Source organism: Capricornis sumatraensis, chromosome 5 (genome assembly GCF_032405125.1).
Source record: "Capricornis sumatraensis isolate serow.1 chromosome 5, serow.2, whole genome shotgun sequence".
Lineage (NCBI taxonomy): Eukaryota > Metazoa > Chordata > Mammalia > Artiodactyla > Bovidae > Capricornis > Capricornis sumatraensis.
In genome coordinates, this window is record NC_091073.1 from 31014914 (window position 1) to 31028109 (window position 13196).

A 13196-nucleotide genomic window follows, 5' to 3' on the forward strand; every position below is an offset into this window, starting at 1 on the left:
ACCCCATATCATCTCTCTGGATCATCCCCGTGCACCAGCCCCAAGCATCCTGTATCCTGTAAGTAGGTTGCTCTTGATAGCAAACATGACCAGCTCTGCAAAGCCCTTCCTGGCACTCGCCCTCTTCACTCCTCTGCTTCATTTTCTATTTCCCTCTTTCTTCTTCCATGGAATTGCACTAAGGATGAGTAGTCAGCCCACTAGCCCACCATTTCGTGGGTGCAGGACCCTCTGCATCTGGGGGATGCAGAGGACTGGCTGGGAAAGGCCATTTCATAGAAGAGACTTAAGCATCCCCAGAGCTCTGTGTCCGTGGGAGTCCTAGAGCGAGTGCCCTGCGAATAGTAAGGGACAGCTTGTATCTAAACATAAACGCTTTTGCTTTCTACCAAAAAACCCGCCCAATATTTAAAAATAGATCACATATCTCCATTCATGGTATAAAGTCTCAGCCTTGGCACCTAATTTGCCCCTGTAGTTGAAAATATACAATCAGGTTGGATTGGTTAGCCTTATCCTATCAAACGACGTATGTGTGTTAGTCACTCAGTCATCTCTGACTATCTGCGACCCATGGACTGAACCTGTCAGGCTTCTCTGTCCGTGGGATTTCCCAGGTAAGAATACTGGAGTGGGTTGCCCTTTCCTCCTCCAGGGGATCCTGACCCAGGGATTGAATCTGACTCTGCATTGCAGGCAGATTTCTTACTATCATTATCAAATAATAATATCAAATAATTGAGGGCACAGTCTGGGAACCTTCCCAGGTGGCAGAGGTGGTAAAGAATCTGCCTGCCAATTGCAGGATGCATGGGTTCAATCCCTAGGTTGGGAGGATCCCCTGGTGAAGGAAATGGCAACCCACTCCAGTATTCTTGCCTGGAAAATTCCATGGACAGAAGAGCCCGGAGCCCTATAATCCATGAGGTCACAAAATAACTGGACATGACTAAGTACTCATGCATGCTGGGAACCAAAGTGGTATTTTTTGAGACCAGATCCCAAAAGAGGCCACAAGATGGTGCCAACACTACCCATCTACCACCTTGGGTTGCTTCTCTCCATGGTCAGACTGTGCCACACACTCTACACACAGCTTTCGTATACATGTTCCCAATTCCTGGAACACTCGTTACTATACAGAACACTCTCCAGTCTTGCACACGTGTATTTCGACTAATTCTTCTCAGGGTTCCTGACAGCTCCCTACCCCTCAGAGGCAGACTCTGACCTCTGGAATTATATTACCTTTGAAACCCACATCCTGACCATCTTGTCTTTATTCATTAAATATTAGTCTGAACTGGGTTTAGAGTAAGAGATTTCATCACCAGAAGACACAATGATGTCACTGTCTCTTAATATTTTCCAACAATTCAGAAAACAAATCTGTGAGTACATGGAACGCCTGCACTTCTTCTTCTCATTAGCTTCTGTTTTCCTGAGAATACTGGTAAGAAATAATTAAGGGGGCGGGGAGGGGGGGAGCGGAGGAAGGAGGAGGGGGAGGGTGGGGGGGGGGGGGTAGGTGTCTATTGATGTCTATTGAGTAGACGGCAGTGGGGCACGAAGAGAGCGGAGGTCCTGGTGCCAAGCGGGTCAACGCTGCATTGGGCCTAGAGCGGGCAAGAGATTCCGAAGCTAAGGGAGCGAACTTTGCGAGAAAGAGTCGGCCGCTGAGACCCAGAAGGCCGCTGGGGGCGAAGCCCCGGCCTAGGCCCCGCGGAGATGTCGGGCTGCGGAGCTTGTACTTGCGGCGCGGCGGCCGCGCGAATCTTTAGCTCATCGCTCGTCTCCGCTCAAAGAGGTATTTCTGGTAGTCGTATTCATATACCAGTTTTAGGAAGGCTTGGGACCTTTGAAACTCAGCTTCTACGAAGAGCTCCTTTTAGAGCTTTTACAGAAACACCAGCATACTTTGCCTCAAGAGATGGGATAAGTAAAGATGGCTCTGGAGATGGAAATAAGAAATCAGCAAGTGAGGGAAGCAGTAAGAAATCAGGCTCTGGAAATTCTGGGAAGGGTGGAAACCAGCTTCGCTGTCCTAAATGTGGTGACTTATGCACACATGTAGAGACCTTTGTGTCATCCACCCGCTTTGTGAAGTGTGAAAAATGTCATCATTTTTTTGTTGTGTTATCAGAAGCAGACTCAAAGAAAAGCATAATTAAAGAACCTGAATCAGCAGCAGAAGCTGTAAAATTGGCATTCCAACAGAAACCGCCTCCTCCCCACAAGAAGATTTATAACTACCTCGACAAGTACGTTGTTGGCCAGTCCTTTGCCAAGAAGGTGCTTTCAGTTGCTGTATACAATCATTACAAGAGAATATATAATAATATCCCAGCTAATCTGAGACAGCAGGCAGAAGTGGAGAAGCAGACATCATTAACACCTAGAGAGTTAGAAATAAGAAGACGGGAGGATGAGTACAGATTTACAAAGTTACTTCAGATTGCTGGAATTAGTCCACATGGTAATGCTTTAGGAGCATCAGTGCAGCAACAGGTAAATCAACAAATACCTCAGGAAAAACGAGGAGGTGAAGTATTGGATTCTTCCCACGATGACATCAAACTTGAAAAGAGTAATATTTTGCTGCTTGGACCAACTGGGTCAGATAAAACTCTTCTGGCACAAACTCAAGCTAAATGCCTTGATGTCCCTTTTGCTATCTGTGACTGTACCACTTTGACTCAGGCTGGATATGTAGGTGAAGATATTGAATCTGTGATTGCCAAGCTGCTCCAAGATGCCAATTATAATGTTGAAAAAGCACAACAAGGAATTGTCTTTCTGGATGAAGTAGATAAGATTGGCAGTGTGCCAGGCATTCATCAGTTACGGGATGTAGGTGGAGAAGGCGTTCAGCAAGGCTTATTAAAACTATTGGAAGGCACGATAGTCAATGTTCCAGAAAAGAATTCCCGTAAGCTACGTGGAGAAACTGTACAAGCTGATACAACAAACATTCTGTTTGTTGCTTCTGGTGCTTTCAATGGTTTGGACAGAATCATCAGCAGGAGGAAAAATGAAAAGTATCTTGGATTTGGAACACCATCTAATCTGGGAAAAGGTAGAAGGGCTGCAGCTGCTGCTGACCTTGCCAATCAAAGTGGAGAATCGAATACTCACCAAGACATTGAAGAAAAAGATCGTTTATTACGTCATGTGGAAGCCAGAGATCTCATTGAGTTTGGCATGATTCCTGAGTTTGTGGGACGGTTGCCTGTGGTAGTTCCTTTGCATAGCCTAGATGAGAAAACACTTGTACAAATACTAACTGAGCCACATAATGCTGTTATCTCTCAGTACCAAGCCTTATTCAGCATGGATAAGTGTGAACTAAATGTTACTGAAGATGCTTTAAAAGCTATAGCCAGATTGGCACTAGAACGAAAAACAGGTGCACGAGGCCTCCGGTCCATTATGGAAAAGCTGTTACTAGAACCAATGTTTGAAGTCCCTAATTCTGATATTTTATGTGTGGAGGTTGACAAAGAAGTAGTAGAAGGAAAGAAGGAACCAGGATACATCCGGGCTCCAACCAAAGAATCTTCTGAAGAGGAGTATGATTCTGGAATTGAAGAAGAAGGATGGCCTCGTCAAGCAGATGCTGCAAACAGCTGAACTGTCAGACTTCTGTTGTGTATATAAAGTTGTCCTTCTTTTGTTTAGGATCGTAACTGTCTCTGCAGTCTGACATTAAAAGCATTGGATCTATCTTGGATAGCATTGGATATCATATACATGGTCAGAAGCTTTTAGGATAAAAATCAGATCATGTATATTATGTAACATCACATTGATTTATACAGACTGATATTACATGGACTTTAATGACACAATGTTCTGAGAGAATATGTACATTATTTTGTTTCGGTTTTTAAAAAATATACTTAAAAAAAATCTTAGGAGTTCTTTTAAGCAGTGCAAGTGTTGCAATAACTGTGGATTTTACAATAATGTTACTCTACAAATGGGAAAATAAATTCTTTAAAATTGAAAAAAAAAAAAAAGAAATAATTAAGGGATTAAAAACGAAGATCATGGAAACAACCTAGATGTCCATCAGCAGATGAATGGATAAGAAAGCTTTGGTACATGTACACAATGGAGTATTACTCAGCCGTTAAAAAGAATTCATTTGAATCAGTTCTGATGAGATGGATGAAACTGGAGCCGATTATACAGAGTGAAGTAAGCCAGAAAGAAAAACACCAATACAGTATACTAACACATATATATGGAATTTAGAAAGATGGCAATGACGACCCTGTATGCAAGACAGGAAAAAAGACACAGATGTGTATAACGGACTTTTGGACTCAGAGGGAGAGGGAGAGGGCGGGATGATTTGGGAGAATGGCATTCTATAATGTATTCTATCATGTAAGAATTGAATCGCCAGTCTATGTCTGACGCAGGATACAGCATGCTTGGGGCTGGTGCATGGGGATCACCCACAGAGATGTTATGGGGAGGGAGGTGGGAGGGGGTTTCATGTTTGGGAACACATGTAAGAATTAAAGATTTTAAAATTTAATAAAAAAAAGGAAAAAAAATAAAAAATAAAAAAAATAAAAAAATAAAAACGAAGATCATGGCATCCGGTCCCATCACTTCATGGCAAATAGATGGGGAAACAGTGCAAACAGTGTCAGACTTTATTTTGGGGGGCTCCAAAATCACTGCAGATGGTGATTGCAGCCATGAAATGAAAAGACGCTTACTCCTTGGAAGAAAAGTTATGGCCAACCTAGATAGCATATTCAAAAGCAGAGACATTACTTTGCCGACTAAGGTCCATCTAGTCAAGGCTATGGTTTTTCCAGTAGTCATGTATGGATGTGAGCGTTGGACTGTGAAGAAGGCTGAGCACCAAAGAATTGATGCTTTTGAACTGTGGTGTTGGAGAAGACTCTTGAGAGTCCCTTGGACTGCAAGGAGATCCAACCAGTCCATTCTGAAGGAGATCAACCCTGGGATTTCTTTGGAAGGAATGATGCTAAAGCTGAAACTCCAGTACTTTGGGCACCTCATGCGAAGAGTTGACTCATTGGAAAAGACTCTGATGCTGGGAGGGATTGCGGGCAGGAGGAGAAGGGAACGACAGAGGATGAGATGGCTGGATGGCGTCACTGACTCGATGGACGCGAGTCTGAGTGAACTCCCGGAGTCTGTGATGGACAGGGAGGCTTGCTGCGATTCATGGGGTCGCAAAGAGTCGGACGCAAAGAGTCGGACACAACTGAGCGACTGAACTGAACTGAACTGAACTGAACTGAACTGAAATCTGTATGAACACCTCCTGCCACAGGTGGCGCTAGTGGTAAAAATCCACCTGCCAGGGCAGGAGACAAAAGAGACGCGCGTTTGATCCCTGTGCTGGGAAGGTTCCCTGAAGAAGTGAATGGCAACTCGCTCCAGTATTCTTGTCTGAAAATTCCATGAACAGAACCTGGCAGGCTACAGTCCATGGGGTCACAGAGTTGAACACACCTGAGCACGCACTTCTATTGTCGTGAAGAAGTAAAGTTAGAGGCAAGGTAAAAAATGCTTAATATTTCTATCCCATTCAATGTGGGGCTGGCTATCCTCACCAAAACTTCCTTTATTGAGGCAGTAACAGTACTTCTGTAGTTATTTTCTAGTGTCATTACACAATTAGAATACATTTGCCTGACGTCCAAATAGCCTTCTCTTTTTGCCTCATCTCACTTCTTTCTGAGTCCAAATATCACCATCAATAACCTATCAACAGATCAGAATCTCAGGGAAGAATCAACATTTCACTTCCAAATGACAGAGATTAACAAAGACATTGTTTTCTCCAACAAATATTTAGACTAAATGGCTTCTTTCTATCCAATACATTGATGCTCCAAGTTTCTGTTAGAAATCATTTATCTCCAAATAGCAATTTGTATCTATTTGCATAAATAATCAGATACTGAAAAAGCTTAATTGCTCCTATATAAAAACAAAACTCTGGTAATCAGTCCAAGAATTCAAGGAGTGGCATGACAAATTGCTAAAAGATAATAAATGGTTGGCTCAAGTTAACAGCTCAATTTTGGAAATTGAGGGGAAGAGACTCATAAAACAGAAACTACACATAAAATCTTTTTTAAAAAATCAAGGTCCTAGGATATAATGGTGTAGAAAACCACAATAGATAATGTTGGCTGTACTCTCAACCATTCAGATTTTATATGCCCTATGAAGGAACAACCAATTCCAAACCCCCATCCTCAGAGAGCCTGCCTGCTTGGAAACCAGTCATAAGGCTAACAGCACACTGCTGGCAGGTTTCCTGAGAATACCTTTCCTCTAAGTGAAAGTGTTAGCCACTCAGTCATGTCCAACTCTTTGTGACCCCATGGACTGTAGCCCGCCAGCCTCCTCTGTCAATGGAATTCTCCAGGCAAGAATATAGCTGGAGTGGTTGCCTTGCTCTCCTCCAGGGGATCTTCACGACCCAGGGATGTAACTGGGTCTCCTGCACTGCAGGCAGATTCTTTACTGTCTGAGCCACCAAGGATAGATAGCAATACCCATTCCTGATTAGGCTGTTGAGAGTATCAAATATAATTTTAAAATGTAAAACAATAATCACAGAGCCTGGCACAAAGTAATTCTTCACTAAATTGCAATTATTTTATTATTGTTATGCTTATGGGAAAATCACATGCACTCAGGATGTTTCTTATTTCAAATAATGTTCTTATTGCTAAATCCTCTTCCCTGCAGTTTTGGTCTCATTTGCCCCATATTCTCAGTTGATATGGAAATAAAACAGATCATTCTATTCTGGCTTTTCAAAGAGAACTACTAAAGCTCAATGTTTTGACTCAAGTTTCTTTATGGGCCAAAGCAGAGGGATATACTAGTATTGAAAATAATAAATATTGCCACTGAAGTTTTTAAAAATCTTCTAATCAGAAGGATCATTAAGTAGCACAAATGATAACAGTTGGAATAAAGCACCCAGTGTTGGCGAAAAGATGCTCTTACTAGGAATATGAGGGCAGAGGAAGAGATGGTTGGATAGCATCACTGACTCAATGGACATGAGTTTGAACAAACTCCAGGAGATTGCGGAGGTCAAGGGAGCCTGGTGTGCTGTGGTCCATGGGTTCACAAAGATTCGGACACAACTGAGTGACTGAACAACAACATATAATAAAAGTTAATCCAAGGTTTCTCAACAGGAACAGTTGTTTCTCACATAAAGTTTTAGAAAGTGAGAGTTGGACTGTGAAGAAAGTTGAGCGCCAAAGAATTGATGCTTTTGAACTGTGGTGTTGGAGAAGACTCTTGAGAGTCCCTTGGACTGCAAGGAGATCCAACCAGTCCATTCTGAAGGAGATCAGCTCTGGGATTTCTTTGGAAGGAATGATGCTAAAGCTGAAACTCCAGTACTTTGGCCACCTCATGCGAACAGTTGACTCATTGGAAAAGACTTTGATGCTGGGAGGGATTGGGGGCAGGAGGAGAAGGGGTCAACAGAGGATGAGATGGCTGGATGGCATCACTGACTCAATGGACGCGAGTTTGAGTGAACTCCGGGAGTTGGTGATGGACAGGGAGGCCTGGCATGCTGCGATTCATGGGGTCGCAAAGAGTTGGACACGACTGAGCGACTGAACTGAACTGAACTGAGGCACATTTTTGACTGTCCCAATGCCTGAGAAACACTGTTGATATTAATGTGAGACCAGACAGTCTAGCACTATAAAAATCTATCCCACATTCCTATGAATGTTCATATATTTTCCCAGAGAGTCATCTGGATAAGAAAAAAAATACATGATACCTGTCCAAAAACATCTGAGCCTAGACTCTATTGCTGTCTTATATATAAATACAAAGTATATCTGTACACACTGCTTTAAAAACTCTGAGACCCAGAAAAGAGGTTATTTGCCAACTGGAATGGAAATATTTCACTAATTAACAACTCCTCTGGGCCTCTCTGGTGCCTGAGCTGGTAAAGAATCCACCTGCAATGTGGGAGACCTGGGTCCGATCCCTGGGTTGGGAAGATCCCTTGGAGAAGAGAAAGGCTACCCACTCCAGTATTCTTGGCTGGAGAATTCCACGGACTCTAGTCCATGGGGTGGCAAAGAGGCATACATGATGGAGCAACTTTCGCTTTCACTTTCTGTCCATAACGGAATAGACCAACTCTCAGCCCGGCAAATGTGCTAGCATTTTTTTTTTTAACTGAAGCAATGAACCTGCCTAGGTGAATGGATATTTCACAATAAATATATTAATAAAGTTGGCAAAAAGGAGTTATCAATCTCTGTAAGAATATAAAGTTTAAAAACTATAAATACTGCCACTGAAAGTTTTTAAAAGTCTTCTAACCAGAAGGATCATCGGATAGTACTAACGATCAGAGATGGAATACCGCGTCCAATGTTGGAGAAAAGGTGATCTTACTGCCTGTACGACAGGCGTCTCAGTGTGATGAAGGAAAACAAATCTAAATGAAATAATGTATTGTCTTCCATTAGAGAGATATTGAGGGCAGGAGGAACGGTGGCGACAGAAGATGAGATGGTTGGATGGCATCATTGACCCAGTGGGCATGAATTTGAGTAAACTCCAGGAGATAGTGAAGGACAGGGAAGCCTGGCATGCTGCAGTCCATGGGGTCACAAAGAGTCAGACCCAACTGAGAAAATGAGCAGCAAGAATAACCAATAAGATGGTGAAAGATGGCAACCAGCTGTCTGATTAATAGCAGTGAAATGAACAAGTCTACTGTGTAACAATGAGGACATATAACAGTTTTAGGAAGAAAAAGTAATATAAAGAAATGACAAAATATAAAAGAGCTATCAATGTCTGAAACACTTATAATTAGTTAACAGGGAAGGTATTGATATTACCTTTGCCAAAGTTGTCATTTAAGCAACAGGTTAAAGTTGCAACTCTGTTTATCCACATCATTTACAGCAGCTTTTAAAAGTAGAACCAAGCGCTTTAGAAACTAATTATTCCTTGACAATTGATTGCTAACAATTGTGGTGAGAAACTCAATAAATCAACAGATGCTGTTAGTTCTATTCATAAAATTAAGAGTAATTTCTTAAATGATAGAGGATTTTGTAAAATCCACAAAGATATGAGAAGAGTTTGTATATCTTATCCTTCAAAAAAGAAATAAGTTGACCATCCAAAGGAAATTATTTGAGCTTGTTTTCATGCTTGATACTATTGTTGAATACTATTGCTGATTTTTTATATATCAAATGAAAAATTAAGGAAAATTTTAAAATATTGTTAAATTACATGAACTCCTCTAAAATGTATTTTAAAGCTTAAGTGAACTCCTTCTTAAGCTGTAAAGAAATGAGATTATTGAAGTAAAAGTGAAGTTGTTCAGTCGTGTCCTTCTCTTTGCGACCCCATGGACTGTAACCTACCAGGCTCCTCAGTCCATGGAATTTCCAGGCAAGAGTACTGGAGTGGGTTGCCATTTCCTTCTCCAGGGTATCTTCCCAACCCAGGGATCAAACCCAGGTCTCCTGCATTGCAGGCAGATGCTTTACCATCTGAGCCAATAAAAGAAAGCTTAATGAGAGCTATTAAACAGTTTTACATAATTTTAAAATAAGCTTGCCAACAGAATTTCCAGATCTTCTGTTTTTGCAGTAATTAGAAAATGATTAGCTTAAACTATTAATTTGAAAATACAATCCAATTAAAAGCTCTTTAAAGCATCTGATGATAACATTTGAAGATTCATGTGTCCTTTATGATACCGTTTTCTGTGATTTATCCATTTTTAAAAAGAAATAGAATATATTAGCTGGTATTTCTAGGAAGATTTAACTAAACAAAAAATTGACTTTATGAATAAATCATCATTTAACTAGGGTAAAAAAGAAGTGGATTCATTCAGTTCAGTTCAGTACAGTCGCTTAATCATGTCTGACTCTTTGTGACCCCATGGACTGCAGCACGCCAGGCCTCCCTGTCCATCACCAACTCCTGGACTTTACTCAAACTCATGCCCATTGAGTCGGTGATGCCATCCAACCATCTCATCCTCTGTCGTCCCCTTCTTCTCCTGCCCCCAATCCCTCCCAGAATCAGGGTCTTTTCAAATGAGTCAGTTCTTCGCATCAGGTAACCAAAGTATTGGAGTTTCAGCTTCAATGTCAGTCCTTCCAATGAATATTCAGGACTGATTTCCTTGAGGATGGACTGGTTGGATCTCCTTGCCGTCCAAGGGACTCTCAAGAGTCTTCTCCAACACCACAGTTCAAAAGCATCAATTTTTCACTGCTCAGCTTTCTTTATGGTCCAACTCTCACATCCATACATGACTACTGGAAAAACCATAGCTTTGACTAGACGGACTTTGTTGGCAAAGTAATGTCTCTGCTTTTGAATATGCTGTCTAGGTTGGTCATAACTTTTCTTCCAAGGAGTAAGTGTCTTTTAATTTCATGGCTGCAATCACCATCTGCAGTGATTTTGGAGCCCCAAAAAGTAAAGTCTGACACCGTTTCCACTGTTTCCCCATCTATTTGGCATGAAGTGATGGGACGGATGCCATGATCTTCGTTTTCTGAATGTTGAGCTTTAAGCCAACTTTTTCACTCTCTTCTTTCACTTTCATCAAGAGGCTCTTTAGTTCTTCTTCACTTTCTGCCATAAGGATGGTGTCATCTGCATATCTGAGGTTATTGATATTTCTCCCAGCAATCTTGATTTCAGCTTCATCCAGCCCAGCATTTCTCATGATCTATTCTGCATAAAAGTTAAATAAGCAGAGTGACAATATACAGCCTTGACATACTCCTTTCCTGATTTGGAAACAGTCTGTTGTTTCATGTCCAGTTCTAACTGTTGCTTCCTGACCTGCATACAGATTTCTCAAGAGGCAGGTCAGGTGGTCTGGTATTCCCATCTCTTTCAGAATTTTCATTTGTGGTGATCCACACAGTCAAAGGCTTTGGCATAGTCCATAAAAGAGAAATAGATGTTTTTCTGGAACTCTCTTGCTTTTTCGATGATCCAGTGGATGTTGGCAATTTGAGCTCTGGTTCTTCTGCCTTTTCTAAAACCAGCTTGAACATCTGGAATTTCACAGTTCATATACTGTTGAAGCCTGGCTTGGAGAATTTTGAGAATTGTGAGATGAGTGCATCCATTAGAACTTCTATATTCTTCTTTGGAAGAATCTCAATTGTTTATTGTAACATTTCCATTTATGCATTTTGCTGAAACAATCTCACTGAAAAAAAGAAATTGTTGCAAAATGTCAAATAAATAGCACATTGTGACAGAAGATACAGGAGACTCCTTTTTACTGATTTAAAACAAAATATAATTCAGTTAGCAGATATACATAAAATTCTGCTAAATCATTGAGTTATATTGGTAAGAATGCTTTTTAAATATTTCACATCACTGTCACACTTAGAAATTTTTTGAGGCAAACAGGGTGTGGAGAAAGGGGAACCCTCTTTACACTGTTGGCAGGAATATAAATTGGTAGAGCCACTATGGAGAACAGTATGGAGGTTCCTCAAAAAAACTTAAAGCAGAGCTACCATATGATCCAGGAATCCCACTCTTAGGCATATATACAGACAAGACTATAATTCATAAAGATACCTGCACCCCTATTTTCATAGCAGCGCTATTCATAATATTCAAGACATGGAAACCCCTTATGTCCATAAACAGATGAATAGATAAAGAAGATGGGTATGTATATATTCACATATATACACACATATATGTGTGTGTGTGTATATATATAATATATATATATGGAATATTACTCAGCCATAAAAAAGAATGAAATAATGCTGTTTGCAGTAACATAGATATACCTAGAGATTATCATACTAAGTGAAGTAAATCAGTAAGAGGAAAACAAAAACCATACAATATCACTTGTATGTGGAATCTAAAACGTGACACAGATGAGCTTACCTATGAAACAGAAACAGACTCACAGACATACAGAACAGACTTATGGTTGCCAGCAGGGTGGGATGTGGAAGGGGGAGGGATAAACTGGGAGTTTGGGATTCGCAGATGCCAACTAGTATATATGGAAAGGATAAACAACTTAGTCCTACTGTATAACACATGGAACTAAATTCAATATCCTGTGATAAACCATAATGGAAAAGAATATTACAAAGACCATATATCGTTAGAGAGATTTTGTGGTTGTTTAGTTTCTAAGTTGTGTCTGACTCTTTGTGACACCATGGACTGTAGCCCTCCAGGCTACATGGGATCTCCCAGGCAAGAATACTAGAGTGGGCTGCTGTGCCGTCTTCCAGGTGATCTTTCTCGACCCAGGGATTGAACCCAAGCCTTCTGCATCGACAGGTGCAGTCTTTACTCCTGAGTCACCAAATACTCATAAATATACCCTGATGCTGGGAAAAATTAAGGACAGGAAGAGAAGGGGGCAGCAGAGGATCAGATGGTTGGATGATATCACCAACTCAGTAAACATGAGTTTGAGCAAACTCAAAGGATGGTGAAGGACAGGGAAGTCTGGCGTCCTGCAATCCATAGGGTTTACAAAGAGTCAGATATGCCTTGGCAACTGAGCATATATACATATATATATATATATATATAACCGAGTCACTTTACTGCACACTAGTAATTAACATAACATTGTAAATCAATTACACTTCAATAAATTTTATTTTTTGGAACATAATGATAAGCCACCTAAGTTGTGAAAATTACATTCTGAAATTATTTCTTTGTGTGACCTATTCTTTTCCAGTGTTGCCCCAATATTGTGGCTCGAGTTCAGACCAGACAGCTTTTCTATTTGTGCTTCCATTTACTTTTCTAGTCCAGTTTCTGTTCCCCTCACTTTTCTAAGATTATGGTCCTCGGACCTTTTTCTTTTTTCACTTTTAAATATTTCAGTATGTTTCTCTTACTGAGAAATGCATTTTTAAAAATACAATACAATCAACATTCCATTATCACATCTAAAACTATGACCATATATTATTCAGTCAAATTTGAAAATTTCATTATTCAGATATCCTGTGACTAAGGGTTTATTTTGTACATTTGTTCTATTAGTTACTGAGAGAAGTGTGTCACATTCCCCCACCATGACCATAGATCTGTCTGCTTTTGTCATTTATCCTCTCAAGTTGGTTTTATACATTTTGAAGCTG

The 13196-nt window shown here is 40.7% G+C and overlaps 1 protein-coding gene across 1 annotated transcript; it reads left to right on the plus strand.

Moving 5' to 3' along the window:
• Positions 1-1581: 1581 nt before the first annotated feature.
• Positions 1582-3939, plus strand: LOC138080225 (ATP-dependent Clp protease ATP-binding subunit clpX-like, mitochondrial). The gene has a single exon (XM_068973173.1). The coding sequence runs from the start codon at positions 1729-1731 to the stop codon at positions 3628-3630; it is 1902 nt and encodes a 633-aa protein (XP_068829274.1). The 5' UTR covers positions 1582-1728; the 3' UTR covers positions 3631-3939.
• The last annotated feature ends 9257 nt before the right edge of the window (positions 3940-13196 follow it).

Excerpts from the sequence above, each read along its gene's own strand:
- LOC138080225 (XM_068973173.1), top strand. The coding sequence starts at position 1,729 with ATGTCGGGCTGCGGAGCTTGTACTTGCGGCGCGGCGGCCGCGCGAATC.